Here is a 20,653-nt window from a genome sequence, read left to right as displayed (position 1 = left end):
GTATAAGTTAAAATGACTGTACATGAAATTCAAAAAGTTCACATCATTTGACGATGCTTACAAAGTCCAAAATAGACGAGTAAAGTTACCCGTTGTCAATCTCAAATTAGATATTCACGATTGCGGTTTCCAAAAGAAAGGACTTTTGGAGTGTAAGCGAACCAAATTTGTACAGTTAAAATAGCTTTTAAGTTTAAAATCATGCACACCTGACGCCAGTCCGCTTAGGTCTGTGCATAACAGAATCAATAAAAACTTAAAGATGGTAATTCTCAAATCAATGAGTCCATGCTCTTTTATTGAAAGTTGGGCATAACCTGAAACTGAAGATTGATTCATATCACGTCAGCTTATTTGATTTGTTTTTTTTAACACAAAAAAAACAAGCTTCTTTAAATTACAAAAGTTCAACACTAAAGAGTTTTTAAGAATATCAATCTTTGAAATACTATAAAGGCATTCCAGCACGCCACTCTTCTGACAATTCAAACATTATACAACATGATATCGGCCACATGATCCAGCTCATCTAAATCAACTCCGCAAGTAGAAGCTATATTTAAAAGCTTATATACAAAGAAACCCTAAAATCCTACCGTCACAAACTGCATCAACTTAAAAACTATGAGACTATGAGGGCTAAATGAACTTCGGCTTTCGTTTTAAAAGTACACACTCTTCAGCTCGTTCGAAAGAGAATCGATTTTGGTCCCAGTAGTAACCAACGAAGCAATTTTCAATTCAATAAGCGGCACGACATGACGCTTACTTTTTTCTCATATATTATTCTGGCTTCGTGCCGTATCGCCGCTTTTGACCATTCTGGCGTGGATTCCGCCTGAGAAACAGGACAATTCAGAGACCGCAAATTAACAAGTACACCCTCTGCACATTTGCGCTTGTAGTTCTCTGGCAAAAAGCTAGAATACAAGATCAACATAAACACATGAACCATCTTATCGACGAATACTAGAAAACCAAATTGGCAGTGTCATCAATATGACCTTTCATTTTGACTAGAAGGCCAAGCACCAAGAATTCAAACCACAAACTTGTTTCTATAAGAAAAAAGTGCTTTTGATGAGGTCATTTTCTGCGCACGTTACTTGAATCGGCTCTTCAACAAGCATGAGGATGTATTTGTATGCCGATCGTCCAAAATTGAGTTAGACAGAATGGTTAGCAAAATAAAAATTTATTGATAGCTTGTTGATTATGTGCGCCTTTGCTGTTGCTCGCCTCTCTATCTCTCTCTCTCTCTCACACGCAAGCACATACACCTCAGGTACCTTTTTTTGATGCGCTACGGAACATGTCTTTTATGTTCTTTGATCCTGTCTCAACCTTCATTTTCTTAGGCTGCTTTTTGTTGCCTGGGGTATTCCTTTCCCTTCCGTTTTGCACCTGCAAGTACGTTTTCAATTATAACAAAGGAATGCAGAAAGGAAGAATAACCTGCCAAGTAGAATGAGTAGTTTACTGGAGAAGCTTCTGAAACAAATGGCACAGGTTCAATTATCCGGGCTTTCTTGTCAGTTTCCTCCATGTTTAACCTGGAAATACCATATCTCTGTCATACTACTGGAAGTGGATATAAACAAAAATGATGATTTCAAGACTTGATAAACGTAATGCATGGCAAAGAAAAGGTATATATTTTCATGTATGGAAAATTTTACTATTACCTTAGGTGCTGGCACAATTGTTTCAGCCAAGGATCATCCTTCAAATACTCGCCCAACAGAGAGACAGCATCCATTACTATAAGAACAACCAAATCTCAGGAAACTAGGAACAGACATGCTTCCAATAAAGTTTAACAAATATTGGACATTACAAAATAAAGTTTGCAATCTTTCAGACATTCAGCTGCACCACTCAGAGAAAAGAATTTGACAATTTGTGCATGTCTGTACATGTGTATAATACTCCCAATCCCAAAAAAGAGACTTGGAAAGGAAAAAAAACTCATGAAGAAAGAATGACAATGAAACAAATCCACACAAAAGAAACATCCACAGAAAGATTCGTGCTCAGTGATGTCAATCTCCTTTAACTACTAACAAACAATATAGGCTATCAAAGAAAGAACCGAAGACAATCAAGAACCATAGAGGTAATTCAGTATGAGAGCGACATAAATAGTTCGCATTTATAATTTGCTCACCATCTGACAAATGATCCAGAGGTGGAACTTTGCATTTACATGGAAAATGGTTGTCATGTATAGAGCAGAATGAAAGTTTACCAAAAGGATAAATCACTGAAAAGAGCAGCAACACAGATATGTATGTCTAACATGCCAATGCACTGCCAACTCAGGTGCGTGACATGGTCAGGGAGAGCACAACAAGAGGGTAATCAGGAAAGAGGAATTATCCAGTTTTCAAGCTGACTTTCATGAATTGTTGTTACACGACACTAAGAAATCCTTTTCATATGCATTAGCATTTGAGGTACTATGTCAGCAAACATATTTTTACACCATCGTGCTTGTTAGTCTCCTGTGATGATACCCTGACTAGGTAAAGAAATAGGAGTTGATTAAGAGTAACAGTGGAGAGATTTTTGGGAAAAGGATGGCTTTTCTGCTAAGTTACTGTCCAAAGCAGGGAACGGTGGTGAGGAAGTCTTTCAGCATCTCATGATCGTTAACACCATGCAGGCATAATATGGTGCACTAACCATAATTTGGAACAGGATTTTGTTGATTGCGTCTGTATACTTAAAAATCCAAATGTCCCGTCTGATGGGCATGGAACTACATTCCCAGATAATATGAACTTCTGACTTACAAATTCGCAATAGAATATGGAAGGATAAAAGACCTGATCGATCTTCTTGTAAATATCATTACGAGTGAAATCCTTGTAATAATTTCCATCTGCCTAACTCCAGCTTGCTTAGAAAGGATACGTTTGTCTTTGGCATAGACTTTGTTGGATTAAGAAGTAAAGGAGGAAACTAAACCTTTTTCTTTTCATCCTTACAGATGCAAAAGGATATATGTGCAAACATGTGCACCCGCACATACATACCATTCCCCATATTTCATAAAAGCAACATATTCAACTTGTTGTATCCATGTAAATAAGCTTTAAATAAACCAATAAAAATGGACAAATACTCCACCAGAAAAGGCAAACAAGCAGCATATTCAATTTCATATTGATACTTACATGTGTCTTTCTCATCTCTAAGAGAGTACATCTCATTTAGTGTGGGTAATGTTGATTTAAGATGTTCAACCTGAAATCAAAACCACACACAAGAAGAAAGCAAAAAATTGGTCAAGCCAGAAGAAGTAAAAATCTATGAACAATATATTTTGCTCACCACTAATCTTTCTCTTATTACAACTAAATGATGGAAAAGTCCCAACATTTTGATCATTTGTTGGAAATACATTTGTAATTACTATTTTTTTCCAAAACCAGCAAATAGTAGATCTTCCAAGCACCAGGGCAAAAGTTATAAGCGGCATACCTTCTGGCATAACCAAGCCAAAACCTTCAAATCATCGAGCCTGTAGAACTTCATCGATCCAACTTCTGTATACATAGTTATTGACCCAAAGAATAACTCAACCACCAATACAAACTTACTTAAGCATAAATTCCGAAAATAAAACAAGAGACCAACTCAATATCCTTTATCATGAAATGGCGACTTGTAGGACTTTCAATGAAGACAAAGGAAGTGGCTGACTATCCAATAATCAACTGCAGAGCAATAGCAGAAGAAAGTCGAGAATGTTTTCATTCTTGTATTCAAATTATTATCAGGATGCCAAATAAGCTCAGTAAAAATTGAGAGAGAATAAGGTAATGAAATTACTCAAAATAGAAGAGCACCCATACATGCACAAAACACATGGTCCTTAGGAAGCACCATCCATATTTACATTCCAGCTGTTCAGCCAGTTCGACCATTAGTTTTCACAAACACAAATAATCCTTAGGTGTCATCCATATTTTTGTGGCATCTATGCAGCCAAATTGTCCATTTTCCTCTTCGTGATCGAGGTTCAGCCGCGGCTAGGTTTTCACAATCCTACTGTCATATAGATGCAGAATGTCCAAAACTGTACGTTAAAAAAAATGGTGAAAGTTCTATGAATAAGTCAGATTACACGTGAAAATCATATATTCTCCTGTAGAGATTTTCTTTTATAGTTATTCTCATCGTCACATGCAACCATCTTCTCAAAGGACTTCCCCATACATGTCTGGAGTGGCATCGCAAAAGACCAACCCTAGAAGGTCCAAGCCACTAACTCCAAAGATACCTATTTGAATTACTTCCATGGGTACATTCTAAATTGTTAACCCTAAATAAGGGAACCAGATCCCCACAGGCAGACTGTTTTGGGATCTAATACCAAGTGACCTAAATCCCAGCTTGCCAATCAGAGAGAGAGAGAGAGATAATAACATGAAATATGAAACATGTAAGAAAATTAGCTAATGTTTGTGATAGCAATCAAGAATATGAAGAACAAGAGCGATGATGACTTACCTTTAACTTCACAGACTACATGCATGGATTCTTCAACAAATGGAAGCAGGTGAGAGTATGCTGGATAACCATGGACGAACAATATTTCATCTAGGTTCCGAAACACCCCAAGTTCATCACCCCTCTACATTGAAAGCATAATTACCATAAGAGTTTGAGACATGCCATCACATTATATGATTATAGAAAGATCGACCAAAAAAGGTAATCAATTAGCATTAAAATGTAAACTGATTAATAAAATTCTAGGGAATCAGTTGTCTTAAACTTGCAAATGCCCAAGATTTAACACAAGAAAAGAAAACAGTTTTCGCAAGAATAAGGGGCCACTAGAATATGAGACCTCATGAGGACCATTAGAGCCATCCTCATGAAGAGCTAGTTAGCAAATACCATGTGTTTGCACCCCACCCCTTCCTCGAGGGCATTGAAATGCGAATCAGCAAAAATTCTTTTTAAATTGGTTTTAAGGAAAATTTTAAAGAGAAAGGGATCTGCCCGTCGTTACGAGGTCCAACCGTTATTGTCACCTTTAACAAGGGTAACTGGACCAAGGACTAAGGATCATTTGATCCTATATGCTTATGCATTGAGGTTTGGATTTGAGAATCCAAAATTTATTTTTGAGCAAGTGATTTGAAGTTATTTTTTGAGTAAAATTGAGATAAATGACAAGTTATTTGAGAATTCTTTGGAGGGTTTTCAAATTGATTTGAAGACTATCGTTTTGAATATATCATTTGAATTGATATGGGATGAATAATGGTCATGGCTTTTATCCATGATCTTGAAAGGCAATTTGACATTTTAGATCATAACTTGTAAGGGAAATTGGGGATTTTGAAGATTAAAATCGAGTTCATTGTTGTGAACTCAAGATGATTTTTGGGTTGAGATTGTGATCGTCTTATGATCATCTTTTGGAAAAATGACCAAGTCACTTTAGCAAGCCAAATTCATTTTGAGATCTCTTTTGCTAAATCATTTGATTTGGTCTAAGAAAAGAGAAACTTTGGATTAAGTGGAGTTCATTCTTTTGATGAAACGTGGGTTCCAAATTGTTAAAAAAAAAATATTGTTTTTTAAAGACGTTTTGGCCAAGATTATGGATGTGATGCTTATGTTTCCTTTGGAAATTAAGTAAAGTTTTAAAATTCTTGTTGCAATATGACTTGGTCACTTTTTGCAACTCGAATTTGGATCACTTAATTTCTTGAGAAGGTGCTTGTGATGCTATTGACTTTGAGTGAGTGTAAATGTGTGAAATAAGTAGGGAAACTATATAAGACATGCATTTTTCACTCTCATAATCTCTCAAAATTCATTCATTTAGAACATTCATGCTTCCTTCTCTCATAATCACTCAAAGTTCATTCATTTGGCACATTCATGCTTCCCTCTCTCATAATCTATTCATATGAAATTACACATCATACAATTTATACATAAAGATGATTTCAATTAAAATGTAGGACTTTCTCTAAATGTGCTTATCATATTCTGAAGCACAAGTATTAGACATGCAGTCCATAAGCTTGAAACATGAATAAGAATTTTAAAACAATTAAAAAGTATGCAAATGAAGATGAAATAAACCTTTAAAATAGGGGAAACGTGGATATCATCTATTTTACTCAAAATTACCATCAAATCAAATTTTATTCTGATTTAAATGGTTTAAAATTAAAATGTTGGTTCTAAGAGTGTTTCGTTCTTAGACAATGATGAGATTCGAATTGACTTCATATAAATTAGGAACTCAAATCGGCAAAAGGAGCCTTCTTCAACACATATTTTGTTCATATCATGAAGTTTAAGAGACTTTTCTTTCTCCACAACCAAATTAAGTTTCAGATCCTTGTGGCAAAAGATCCGTCTATTTCTTGGACGATTTCGAAATTTTCGATTTTGTTCTTTAGAGGATATTAAAGAGGATATTAAAATTGGGATCTTAAGTATGATTTTGCATTGTTCTTAAGACTTAATCAAACACATGTAAGTCTGGAAATTGACGAATTAAATCAGCAATTCCTAAAATGCTTTTATGGAGCTGGTTGGATAGGATTAGAATTTTTATTGTTTCACCACGAAACATAGCCACTTTATGGCTGAATATTAGCACTTCAAGCATGTAAACTTTGAAATTCTTACACTAATTCTTGTAAAATATGGTCTGATTTCAACAACTTGCATACACTTTACGTATGAGTTACTGGAATCAAGCAAATTTTCAGATGAAATGAAAGTGATTTCATAGCTTTGCACTATGAAAATCAACAAAATGATCTCCTTTCTTAAAATCAGCTTGGAAACGTGTTCCAACCTGATTTTAAAAGAAGAAAACGACTCTTTCAACAAAATGATCCCCTTTCTTAACATCAGATTGAAAACGTGTTCCAACCTGATTTTTAAAAAGGAAAACGACTCTTAACAAGAGATTGCATGTGTGTGTGTATATATATATATATATATATATATATATATATATATATATATATATATATATATATATATATATATATATATACGTTACCCCTCAAAATGAGAATTTTGACGAAGGACCACATATCCTATGAATCATGATGATTCATGGCTGGATCATTTTACATAGGGAGATTGAAAACTGGATTTTAATCTCCTCTACCACCCTTGATCAATTGAATAAAAAAGATATAAATCAAAATGACTTTAAATGAAAAAAATAAAGAACACTCAAGCCGTTTCATCCTTAATTTTGCCATACAATGGTGGATCACATTCATAAGAAAATGCATCCATTCCTAATAGGCATTTATATTATATATATTACAGCAAACCTCTCTCTCACCGTGGGATTTACTCATGGTAGGGAGTTCAAAATGGATTTTGGCTGGTTGATTTTGAAAGGGTCGTGGCCTTGGGGCCCTTTTCAAAATTTGATTCATAGGTTCATCGTTTAGAAAAACAAATTCATGCGTGCATTATGTATTAACATGTACATTTGATTGTGGTTTTTCCCTAGCTGGACATCATTCCTAGCCATGAACAAAATGAAAATAAAGCCCTTCATACGAATTGCTGAAATTAAAAAAAAAATGAACTAACAAGAAGCTAAAATTGATGAGAGATGGATTAGAATCGCCTACCTTGTGGTCAGTCTTGATGTTTGATGTTCTTCCTTGTTTTCTAAATCAAGCAATCTTAAGCAAGAAACTAAACATGGATTCAAGTTTAGCAGAGCAAAAAAAAGAATAGCTTGCTTGCTGGAAATTGCAGTTGAGAAGATAAAGTTTCTCACTACGAAGAACCTAAGCAAGAAGGGAATGAGAGAGAGGGAAGAGGGCTTGGACGAATTTTTTTCTTCTTCTCCTCTAGTCTCTCCTTGGCTGCCACGACCTGATGAAGGCCACTCCTCCAAATCCAAAAATCATCTGCCCCTTGACTGCCAAAGGGGGTTTATATAGTGGATAAGATGGGTTCAACCACCTCTTTAATTTGCCTTGGAAGTTTATTAAAAGCTTAGGAAGTTGTAAAATGGACTAAATGAATTTTTTCAAAATATCTCCTCTTAATTACTTCAAAGAGGTCATAACTAGAAACCTAGGAAAAGAGAGACATTATGCATTTCTCTCTACCTTAACTCGATCCTCTTTAAAAAAAGGTCAACCACCAAGAAACAATAACTAGGCTCACCAAACCTACTAAATTCAAGTAGGTTCGAACCTTGGTGCACCCAAGTGTGGTGCCAAATTCAACTAAGCTCAGTCAACATGAGCTTAACCCAGTCAAAAGGGTAGGTCTGTCCCACGACTCAATTGATGGACAGAAAAAGTCCTTGACCAGATCAAATACACTTTGACTAAACTCACTCAAGTACAATTTAGTTCAATTAAGAGCTTTATTAACTCAAATTCATCGAATTACCTCAAGCAAAGTCAAATTACTCACAAATGAGCTTTGACTTTAGTCAATTGGTCAAATATGACCCAATCTAGACAATTTTGTCTTTCTATGATTAAATTGAGATTAGAGAACCCAAATTGAGATTCTATGAAAGGAAAATATACATTTGGATTTGTCAAATGCATAAATCAAATATCAAATTGAAATTTAATATTTCAAACCAAAATTCGGCTCAATCGAAAACTATTTTCAATCAGATTATCATAAAACTACCTTTTTCAAACCAAATTTGATAGAATTTTTAAAATTTATTCAAATTTAAATTAAATTGTCATAATTCAATAACATTTAGAGCTTAGCAACTAGGTTTGAACCTAACTAGCTCAATTTCAAGCAAAGAAAAAAATAAATAAAATACAATAAGACAAAACCCTGCGCAAGGGCATTTCCATCCAAAATTTTGGTCAAAGTTGGGTAGCTAGGTCTAAACCAAGGTTGACCATGCCTAGCCCAGCCCACTTAGCTCGTGTAAATGAGCTAGGTGTGGTTAATTAGAGCCAATAAGAAACTCATTTAATACATTTTACAACTTCCTAAGTCTTGAATAAACTTTCAAGGCAAATTAAAGAGGTGGTTGAACCCATTTCCTCCCCTATATAAACCCTTCTTGACAGCCAATGTGCGGACGATTTTTGAATTTGGAGAAGGGGTCTTCATCAACTCGTGGCAGCCAAGGAGAGAAGAAGAAGAACTCGAGGAGGAGAAGAAAAAAATTTGTCCAAGCCCTCTTCCTTCTCTCTCATTCCTTTCTTCATTTTCCCCAATTCTCTTTAATGATTTCGCTAAGCTAGGGTGTTTAAGTGAACCTTTGCTTAGAATCTTCGTGGTGAGAAGCTCTATCTTTCCCATTGCAATTTTCAGCAAGCAAGCTATTCTTCTTCTTACTCTGCTAACCTTGAATCTAAGCTTGGGTTCTTGCTTAGGATTGTTTGATTTAGAAAACATGCAAGAAAAAAGATCAAGCATCAAGACCGACTACAAGGTAGACGATTCTAATTTATCTCTTATCTATTTTAGCTTCTTGTTACTTCATTTTTTTAATTTCAACAATTCGTAGGAAGGGCTTTATTTTCATTTTATTCATGGTTGGGAATGATGTTCAGCTAGGGGAAAACCACGATCAAATGTACATGTTAATGCATAATGCATGCATGAATCGGTTTTTCTGAAAGATGAACCTATGAATCAAATTTTGAAAAAGACCCCAAGGCAACAACCTTTTCAAAATCAACCAGCCTACACCCATTTTGAACTCCATAGAATGAGTGAATCCGACAGTGTGAGAGAGGTTCACTGCAATATATATAATATAAATGTCTATTAGGAACAGACACATTCTTATGAATGTAATCCACCGTTGCATGGTAAAATTAAGGATGAACCAGCTTGAGTGTTCTCTTATTTCTTTTCATTTAACGTCATTTTGATTCGTCTTTTTTATTCAATTGATCAAGGGTGGTAGAAGGGATTAAAAATCAGTTTTCAATCTCCCTTCATAAAAGAACTCAGCCATGAATCATTATGATTCATAGGCTACGTGGTCTCTCGTCAAAATTTTCATTTTGAGGGGTAACATGTGTGTGTGTGTACGTGCAATCTCTGGTTAAGAGTCGTTTTCTTCTTTTAAAATCAGGTTGGAACACGTTTCCAAGCTGATTTTAAGAAAGGAGATCATTTTGTTGATTTTCATAGTGCAAAGCTATGAAATCACTTTCATTTCATCTAAAAATTTACTTGATTCTAGTAACTCATACGTAAAGTGTATGCAAGTTGTTGAAATCAGACCATATTTTACAAGAATTAGTGTAAGAATTTCAAAGTTTACATGCTTGAAATGCTAATATTCAGCCATAATTTCGTGGTGAAACAATAAAAATTCTAATCCTATCCAACCAGCTCCCTAAAAGCATTTTAGGAATTGCTGATTTCATTCGTCAATTTCCACACTTACATGTGATTGATTAAGTCTTAAGAACAATGCAACATCATACTTAAGATCCCAATTTTAATATCTTGTAAAGAACAAAATCGAAAATGTTGAAGTCGTCCAAGAAATAGACGGATCTTTTGGCACAAGGATCTGAAATTTAATTTGGTTGTGGAGAAAGAAAAGTCTCTTAAACTTCATGATTTGAACAAAATATGTGTTCAATAAGCACATGCCCCTTTTGTAGATTTGAATTCTTAATTTATATGAAGCCAATTCGAATCTCATCATTGTCTAAGAATGAAACACTCTTGGAACCAACATTTTAATTTTAAACCATTTAAATCAAAATAAAATCTGATTTGATGGCAATTTTGAGGAAAATTGATGATATCCACGTTTCCCCTATTTTAAAGATTCATTTTCATAATTTTTAATTGTTTTAAAATTCTTATCCATGATTCAAGCTTATGGACTGCATGTCCAATACTTGTGCTTAAGAATATGATAAGCACATTTAGAGAACGTCCTACATTTTAATTGAAATCATCTTTATGTATAGAGTATAGACTGTATGATGTGTAATTTTGTATGAATAGATTTTGAGAGATTATGAGAGAGGGAAGCATGAATGTGCCAAATGAATGAACTTTGAGTGATTATGAAAGAGGGAAGCATGAATGTGTCAAATGAATGAACTTTGAGTGATTATGAAAGAGGGAAGCATGAATGTTCTAAATGAATGAACTTTGAGAGATTATGAGAGAGTAAAGAATGCATGTCTCATATAGTTTTCTTACTTATTTCACACATTTACACTCACTCAAAGTCAATAGCATCACAAGTACCTTCTCAAGAAATTAAGTGATCCAAATTCGAGTTGCAAAAAGTGACCAAGTCATATTGCAACAAGAATTTTAAAATTCACTTATCCAAAGGAAACATAAGCTTCACATCCATAATCTTGGCCAAAACGTCTTTAGAAAACAAGATTTTTTTTAACAATTTGGAACCCACGTTTCATCAAAAGAATGAACTCCACTTAATCCAAAGTTTCTCTTTTCTTAGACCAAATCAAATGATTTAGCAAAAGAAAACTCAAAATGAATTTAGCTTCCTAAAGTGACTTGACCATTTTCCAAAAAATGATCATAAGACGATCACAATCTCAACCCAAAAAACATCTTGAGTTCACAACAATAAACTTGATTTTAATCTTCAAAATCCCCAATTTTCCTTACAAGTTATGATCTAAAATGTCAAATTGACTTTCAAAATCATGGATAAAAGCCATGACCATTATTCATCCCATACCAATTCAAATGATATATTCAAAACGATGGTCTTCAAATCAATTTGAAAACCCTCCAAAGAATTCTCAAATAACTTGTCATTTGTCTCAATTTTACTCTAAAAACAAGTTCAAAATCACTTGCTCAAAATAAATTTTGGATTCTCAAATTCAAAACCTCAATGCACAAGCATATAAGATTTACATCAATAACTCGTACATGATCTAAATGATTCTTAGTCCTTGGTGCAATTACCCTTGTTAAACGCGGCAAGAACGGTTGGACCACGTACCAACGGCGGATCCCTTTCTCTTTAAAATTTTCCTTAAAACCAATTTAACAAGATTTTTTGTTGATTCGCATTTCGACGCCCCCGAGGATGGGGTGGGGTGCGAACAACATGCTTATATCCGAACTGAGAAAGGCTTTCAGCTTCAAGAAACTATGTGAGGTCCTTTGTTCAACTAGCTAAGTTCTACGAAATGGATTAAGGATACTTTGTATCTAAATGTTAATTTGAACATAGATCAGGACACTGTAACATCATGTTCCTTTGCAAATATGGTTGCCTTTCTACCTTGCCCATGATATCAAATCTATTCAAAATACCTAGAGGAGATTGGAAGGTGACCTTATGCCATGCACCATTTACAGGATATCAACCTGTTTCTTCTACTACTGTTGCTACTTTTCTTTTACTAATCAATATAAGGGAATTCAAGAAGAAGACCAAATAGTTGGCTACAGGAAGGGAAAAAGGACAATTAGCTAATGAATGTGTGGGAATGGACATTCCTTGAGAACAAGCAACACTAAATGTGTGGGAAAAATGGCACTAACCCTTGAAAAATATTGAAAAGTGGTAGAACAGAGAAAGTTTCTGTGTCGGTAATAGATGGAATTAACCAAGCCGATGTTGTCATAGTGCAACAGGACTCATTTTCTTGCAAAAATCTGTAAGTGGCACCAACGGCAAATCCAAGTAGGAAACAAGGGCAGTTAGTGTCGTTTTCTAGGACACCTCTATGAAAGCCCAACCAGGGCCATTTGCATGTCATCCCTTCATTCTCTACAATTCTCCATTTAAATCTCCCCTCCTATCCCTCCTTAAGGCCATCATGCATTCCTCCTTTCCTTTCTGATATTTCCCATTCAAATACCCAATATACCTTTTACACACTCTAATTACCATTTTGCCCTCCCTAAGCCATTTTCACCTGCCACTCAAACAACAAAATCAAAAACTTGGGAGGACACAAGGTTGTTGCTGTCAACTATCAAGAGCTGCTAAGGAAATCAGGTCAACATCAACCCAGCCCACAACACGAGGTTGATTTCTCTGCCCTGATTTTCCAAAACTATTTCTGAATACTTTCTAAAATAGGAGACTGGACAAAACTCGTTATTTTACAATTTTCAATGTCATTTTTCTATAAATCAATCGCGTACCAGTTTGCAAAACTTCAGTGCCCTTGTTTCAAAACATTTTTCGACATACCCCAGGATGAACATTGAGGACAAAAAAAGGAGGATTGCCAAATATTTAATCCATATGAATCTACATATCCTTCATTTTTAATGTTATTTCAAATCCATTTACCAAACTCTCATTTTACCGTTTCTAATTTTGCAATTTACAATTTCATCCTTCATGTTTTCCATGTGCCACACACCATGCATATTTGAATTTTGCTTCGATTGACACAATTTCATCCCTTGATTTGAAATTTTGAAACAATCACCATGCGAACATCATCCTAATATCTTGCCACTCTGCTCGGTACTAAATGAGCCAATATTAGCATTTAGAGTTCAGTCTGGTTAACCCCCATAAAGGTATTGGGAATGGTTATAATGATGAGAGAAGTCCTATCATCTAAATCCCTCATCTTGAATGGAGGTGCCCTTAAATCCAATTTCAAAATTCTTTCAAGACACTTTCAGAACTACTATGAGTTTCACCTTCAATCTCACCAGAAAAAATTTTGAATTTTCATGTTTACATTTGTAAACATGAAAAAATTACTCTACCTATTTGATCAAAAAGTTTTAAAAACAGTAACTACCTTACCTTCATTCGAGCTTCCTCAAAAATAGGCAAGAAAATAAAAACAGGATCAATTGGAGTTGCGACATACAGGCCTCCATCTGTACACTGAGAAAAGTTAAAAATAAACAACCAGAGATAGCACTCCAACTGTTATGGCAAAGATGGTTGGTGATTTTCTTATTATACAGGAAACTGAGAAAATGACCATGTAACATGCAATCGAAAGATACTGCAGGTTTAATATTTATTCTTGATAAGAGAACTACTGAACATAGCCAAATTGAAATTCTTCATCAGCATGAAAGGTAACATAATATGAACTTCTCTGGTCAACTACATGAAAATTTTAGCCAAAAAAAGAAAAGCTCTACAAACAAGAGACACCAGAACCTTGCTGATAACCAAAAGCCAACCAGGCATTGCCATAGCTGGGAAGACCATAAGGCAGATGTTGAAGGCTTGTTTGTGGTACTTTACGTTGCAAAAACATTGTTCTCAGTTATGCAAGGTCTTAAAATTTCATAATACAAGTACTTTATGCCTGAGGACATGAAGCATTCATTTCATGAATAAATTTTGACAAAAGAAGTGAGAACCAGTAAGCTAAGCAATTTTTATTGAAGCAAACAACAATAATTAACATAAAGGCATAATAGATATTGAGAATTAATTCTCAATCTCAATAATTAAAACTAAGTAAGGGAATAACAAGTAGATCACAAAGTAATGTGATCCTACAGAAGTTATTGATATCTGATGCATAAAAGCTTCTCTAGTTCTGAATGACCATGATATCTTAAAATTCTTACTGTGCAGAACCACAATAAATTCCTTATTGGAAACAATCTAGGTTTCCAAGTTATTGAAATAGTTAGGTTCGAGCCTGCAAAAAGTAGGACTTGTTCAAAGCTCATACAGACCGTAAACCTATCAACTAAAAGTATGGTTCAAGCAAACGTGAAGATAAAGCTGAAGTAAGGGCATAGCTACTGAAGTGGCCAGAGGTGGAGTTTAATATTATTATCATGAAAATCATTAAACTATTGCCCTGTGTGCTAGACTCAGAGTCCACATGTTTGTGCAGCTTCCCAATAATGAAAAATTAAGGTGCTAGCATTATGTGGCTGTCTCAGAATCCACGTGTCCAAGGGAGGTCACAGGAATGCACTAAAAGTTCCAAAAAAAAAAATTATGTACCCATAAAACATAAATTTTTGTGCCACTGAAAACTATTAACCAACAAAATCCAAAGTGGGATGTAAAGGACAAGCTTTGACTTGAAATGTGGTCCACAAGTTGATTTCATATGTTTTACAGTGTCATTAGCAGGGGACACAAGGGGCCAGGCACAAAAAATTGTTGAAATGATGAAAATACATGCTAACCAAAAGAGAGATTTTTATTTCACTACCTGGCCCCCATAAGTTTCTTCATTACCATGAAGTCATGCAAAAAGAGTTCAAGGAGCGACGGAAAGCATAAAACTGCCTTCCAAATAAAACTCCAGAGACTTCTAGTTTTTCTCAAGAACTCCTGTAGAAGCTTAGCTTGTCTTAATTCAAAGTACATTGGCAATGTAGAGAAGGAAAAAGGAATAGATATTTTGGACAGAAGATGATTAACTGAACACCAGTAATTAATTAACAGATAACAACATCATTGTGGTGTTCTAACAAAAGCAGTAGAACTTCAGGTGAAATTATCAAATTGTACCTTCACAAACATAATCTCCAACGAACCATGAGCCAAAGGGCTGCTTAAACCAGTGGATTTCCTGTAGGGTTCCATTTAACAGTACATAAGAGGTCGGCTTTCCTGTTAAATTTGATACAAAATTAATTGCATTATCCTCCAGCAGCAGGTGTCAGGAAAAAAGCACGCTTGAAACTAGAATCAAGTTCTGAACAGCAGAAGAACATTAGGAGCATCAAAGCAGAGTATATGTGAAAACTATGAAACACCAATGAGTTTATTAATCCCAGAAATTGTTTTTATGTCACACATAGCATGTCACTGGAAGCAGTGGAATAAAAGCTTTAAAGGGAAAGAAGAAGGTGCCCAATTACATGGTAAATAATTTTTAAAAATTCCACAAAGCAAGGTTCTGCCCACCATATCACAATATCCATCCATGTCTAGCAAAAACAAATAATCAAAATCTGTCACGCGAGTGAAGACCATCCAGAACTAGAGCAGTCCAAAATCTACAACAAAATTTTAATTCTTCTAAAACAAAGGTTCAAATGATGAGAGAAAGATCTAAAAGGAGTAGCATTAGGGTAAGAAAAGAAAAACAGAGGAAGCCATTCATCTACTGTAAGACGAACGTTAAACTTTGGACCGTCCTAGTGCTGGGTGATATCCTCTTTCTCTCCCTCTCTATCTCTCTCTCTCACTATATATATATATATATATAGAACATGAAGACTAAGTAAATGAAGATTATGTTGACTGATGACGAGTTGTCTTATCATTTTTTTTTATGATTCACAAAGTGTCACATATAAAGTTACTTTTTTAGAAAGGAAAATGAGTCAATGACAAGTAGTACTTTGACTTTGCTAGGGAAAATGAGTAATTGACAATTAGTACTTTGACTTTGAAAGTGTCACTTTTTATATGGCACCTTGTGAACCATCAACCAAATTAATCCAAAGGCTCGCAATCAGCCCACATAATTCTCACATTTACTTAGTCCACATATTCAATGACATATATGAGAAGGCAAAACATCAGTTTTAACAAAATGGTGACATGTGACTGATGATAGGCATGGATTTCACGTCTTCAAAGTTCAAATAAAACAAAATGAGCATGTTCACAAACTCTGGAAATCAGGTGTGGGATAAGGATTTATATTTAGTTGCAGTGTATCCCATATCATAGACTGTGCTGGATCGAGGATTTAGACCTGGTTGCAGTCTAGTCCTATGACCTATTGTTTGAGACAAAATGCATGGCCTTGCACCAAGTGCTATAAAAGCATGGAAAAACAAAGGAAATATGAAGAATAAAAAGGCAAGTGGAAGAAGCAAACAAAGAATAAGAATAAAAAAAGATGGGTGCTTCACATAGCTAAAGCTCGTTGGAGGCCAATCCGTGTAGCAGAGAGGTAGAGGGCTGTCTCTAGGATGCCCAAGAACCCCATCTCCATCCCAAGCCTTCTCCCTCCTCAAACATTTTCCTTTTTGGACAACTTTGGGATGATAGTTGATCAAAGTTCATAGATGAAAATTTCACTGTAGGTTATCTGAAACCATAACTTGTTGACATGAATACAAGGATCTTTAGTGCTGCATGTGCACCTACAGCCATCTCCAATCTTCTCCATCCTTATAGTGCAGTTTAGGTCACGATCCATCAGAAATCTACTACACTAAAAACTTACACGAAAGTATGAATGTTTATAGGTGCAAGAAAAATAATAATAAAAAAATAAAAAACTAAACAAGTTGCTGGGCTGCTTCATCCATCATAAGGCACAGTTCAAACAAATGGACAAAAAAATTCCTTACATTTGGCTCCACCACATTTTAAAAAAAAACAAAAAAAGAAAAAAATCTGAAATTATACAGCTGTCGGAGATTACATCTACCTGATTTTGGATGACGAAGGGACAACAAGCAATTGTCAAAGTCTTCAGACGAAAAAGAATTGCTATCAATACCATTGTCACCTAAGACAACAGAAAGATAAAATATGATAAACATTAAATGGAGAATATAGCTTGATTCGCTTAGCTGAATGGAACCCTCTATGTTTAAAAAGCCAGTGAAGAAAGGCAACAGTCAGTTGGGGCATGAGAACATACAAAATGTGCATTATATACCTATACAGACACAACCTAGCCAAAGCGTCCTTTGATTAAAAAAAAGAAAAGTTGCAATACCACATATGAGGAATTTCTCTAACCACTCAGTTTAAAACAATGTTGTAAAAAGCGTATTGTAAGCCGTATCAGTCTAGCTTTAAAATACGTTGTATTGTAAAATATTGTAATGAATCGTAACCATATCGTATTTTTTTAAAAAATAATGAGAAAAAATATAAAATAATTCCAAAAAAATCGGTCAAAATCAAGAATAATATGTTCTTCATAAAAAAACATTTTTTACAGAATGATATTACACATTTTCCTATAATAAAACAAAGCCATAAAAGCCCTAAAAGGATATTTAATGTCATAGGAAGCTTGATGGTCTCACACGACACTCAAGAACCGCCGCATGACGTGTATCATTAATTGAAACGATGTACACGACAAGAAGAATTACAACAGGCAAAATTTTACCTTCAGAAACAGAAATGATATCATAACAAAAAAATACAACAAAGGAGATAAAATTTTGAATAGTTTTATGAGTAACTGCAAGATATCTTAAGCTGACATTGAAAGTTATCCTCCTCTATTATCGGCATTGCTTCCTCAACCATTATTATCGTGAGTCGTAATCTTATCACCAACTGCCACCAATGCCACACAATTGCTCTCCGTCTACAAGATTGGTGATGCCTCTTTCATGTGCTCTTCTTTGAGCAATTGGTGGACTATGGATGCCCAGCTATTTTAACCTTGAGTCATTCAAATGGGCATTATACAAAACTTAGAGATGGGATGCTAGAATTTTATTTCAGAACTTCAAACACCATGTGTGCTGCTTTCCACTTTTTTTGCAGTTTTTAGATTTCAATTTAACAGTTGGTTGTGATAGGAAAATGCGTAATATTTGATTTTTCAAGTATAGTTTCCATGTGTTATTGAAATCAGCCCGTACCAAGCGATGCAGGGCGTATCACACCGTCTCGTACACTACGGGGCATGTATCGCACGATACGTGCGATACAGGCCCATACACCCCCTGTTTACGATACAGGGAGTGTATCTTATCGTATATTCTATACGATACAGCTCTGTATCATACGATACTTACAACACTTTAAAACACTAAAAGTTTGAACACATCCTCTTCAAATCCATATCCACTAATTGAAGCCTTCAATCATTACATATAGTCTATATTTACATATTAAATTTTGGACACGATTAGAGATCATTTTTGGGTTATCCTTGGGAAGTTGAGAGAGTTGCCACAGGGTAACTTATGATACTTGTGCTTTTCACGATAAAATATCAACAAACTACCGCTATGCGCATGTCTGTGCATAGGGAAGAATCTAAAATGCCTTGTTTCTGGACTATCTTTTTGTGCAGTTTCAAATGTTTGAAGGAATGCCGAAAGTCAAATATAGTCAAGTAACGTTTTTATTGTGCAAATCCAACTAAAGCAAACGACGTTCCATCTTCCATGAAGACTCATATTGCTAGACCATGTTTGCAGGATAGTCACACTTCTTCGCTTCCATTGCACAACTTATTTGGCCGTCCATGACGGCGCATCCAATTCCACGACATAGCCGGTTTCTGCAGGTGCAGTCCAAAGAGCAAGGAACAGGCCCAACACGTACCGTAGGCAACATCGCAAGAGTCATTAGTTGTGTTTCCATCCACCTCCTCCACAACTCAAATGTTCTCACATGTAATCATGGAAATCAACACAGTCAATGACCGTTCCAAGTCAAGCTCGCTGGTTTTCATGAGATCAAAGCCTCAGGGCTTCTTCCAAGTCGTCAAAATTACTAATGAATGGTTACCATCATCGGTATCAAGTAATTCTATATATTCGAATGGAATTACCACATTAAAACCCAAAATAGCGTTAGTTGGTGTAACAAAATTCAGTGCTCTTCATGTCTACGGATACAACGAGCAAATAGGAAGGAGTGTGAGAGCAAGCAAATACGTATTCTATGATTTGTTTGCTTCTTTCCCGCGGCCAGAATTCTGTAAAAAGTTGTAATGATTTGCATCCAAAACAAGCGACCGCGTGCCTGTGCCTTGAGGACAAATGGCACCTTAGCTGCTGCCCATATACACCACGCAATCAAAACCATGAAACCCTAACCCTCTAAACTTGCAAAGAAAAATGCAGGTACAAATAAGAAACTAGCGGGATCATTCGGGAAAATAATAACTGAGACCAATTGGTACTCACAATGTGCAATCAGCACTCTGGTTTCTCCTTCGCCATTGCTGGAGGCCATTGTACGTGCGGATAGAGGGGGTGGGGGAGAACCTGGGAACAAGAAAGAGATCAGTGACTTTTTCCCGCTCTTTTCCCCAGCGTCGGAAGCGGGAGAAGAGATGGTTACTGTTAGGCAGATTCAGATCAGACCCGGAAGCAGATCCGATACTGTAAGGCAAGTTAAATCTGAAATATAATTGGCTTCGATTGGCTGCAGGGTCGGATAACAAAATTGCAGTATTTTAGAAAAAATCACAAAAGGGGGAATCTTACATTGCTTAAATTCTAAATAAGAATAAATTAATCTCCCAGTAGTATGTAAAAACTCTTATTTACATTTTCTGCATCATATTTTGCATTAAAAAATCTATATTTGTTTTCAAGTTGAGTTTATCTTCGTAGCTATTGACAGCTCGAGTGTCATAATCTGGAGATACAACACTCCACTTTAAAGAATCTAGTCTTGTACTGAGGATCGTGAGACATCTTCAAGAATTCATAAAATAAATTGTTAAGTAGTTAGTTGTGTTGGTTTCTAAGTATTCAGATTTAGACTGAAACTGATGGAAAACGGATTAAGATCTATCAAATCAAGGGCTCAAGCCCAGTGTGGTAGTAGGTTGAGTCGTTAAATGAAATCTACATTTGATATAAGATTAAAGGTGATAAACACAGCCAAAAGAATATATCATATGCGCATTATAACTTTATGTAAAGTCCTGCCACATTGGCCGGTAAGATTGCAATTACGTCGAATTTGAGACAGCCCAATACATCTACTCCTACAAAGAAAAAAAGCGAAAGTTCGTGTCTTTTAAGTGATCATGACACGTTTTCAAAG

The 20,653-nt window shown here is 35.4% G+C and overlaps 1 protein-coding gene across 3 annotated transcripts; it reads right to left on the bottom strand.

Moving 5' to 3' along the window:
- Positions 1 to 868: 868 nt before the first annotated feature.
- LOC116248298 (uncharacterized) lies at positions 869 to 19,930 on the bottom strand. 3 transcript variants are annotated; one of them, XM_031621018.2, is made up of 11 exons: positions 19,783 to 19,921; positions 19,531 to 19,650; positions 17,325 to 17,405; positions 15,443 to 15,544; positions 13,751 to 13,827; positions 4,519 to 4,642; positions 3,487 to 3,551; positions 3,180 to 3,249; positions 1,686 to 1,761; positions 1,481 to 1,553; positions 869 to 1,404 (listed from the first exon to the last, which is right to left on the bottom strand). In XM_031621018.2, the coding sequence occupies exons 1-11, from the start codon at positions 19,829 to 19,831 to the stop codon at positions 1,282 to 1,284; spliced, it is 960 nt and encodes a 319-aa protein (XP_031476878.1). In that variant the 5' UTR covers positions 19,832 to 19,921; the 3' UTR covers positions 869 to 1,281. The 3 variants fall into 3 exon arrangements, with proteins under 3 accessions (XP_031476878.1, XP_049931750.1, XP_031476880.1); XM_050075793.1 differs by having other exon boundaries at positions 19,531 to 19,647; XM_031621020.2 differs by lacking the exon at positions 19,531 to 19,650 and having other exon boundaries at positions 19,783 to 19,930.
- Positions 19,931 to 20,653: the final 723 nt, after the last annotated feature.

Source organism: Nymphaea colorata, chromosome 2, assembly GCF_008831285.2.
Source record: "Nymphaea colorata isolate Beijing-Zhang1983 chromosome 2, ASM883128v2, whole genome shotgun sequence".
NCBI classification, from domain to species: Eukaryota; Viridiplantae; Streptophyta; class Magnoliopsida; order Nymphaeales; family Nymphaeaceae; genus Nymphaea; species Nymphaea colorata.
This window is presented reverse-complemented; position numbering and strand designations above follow the sequence as displayed.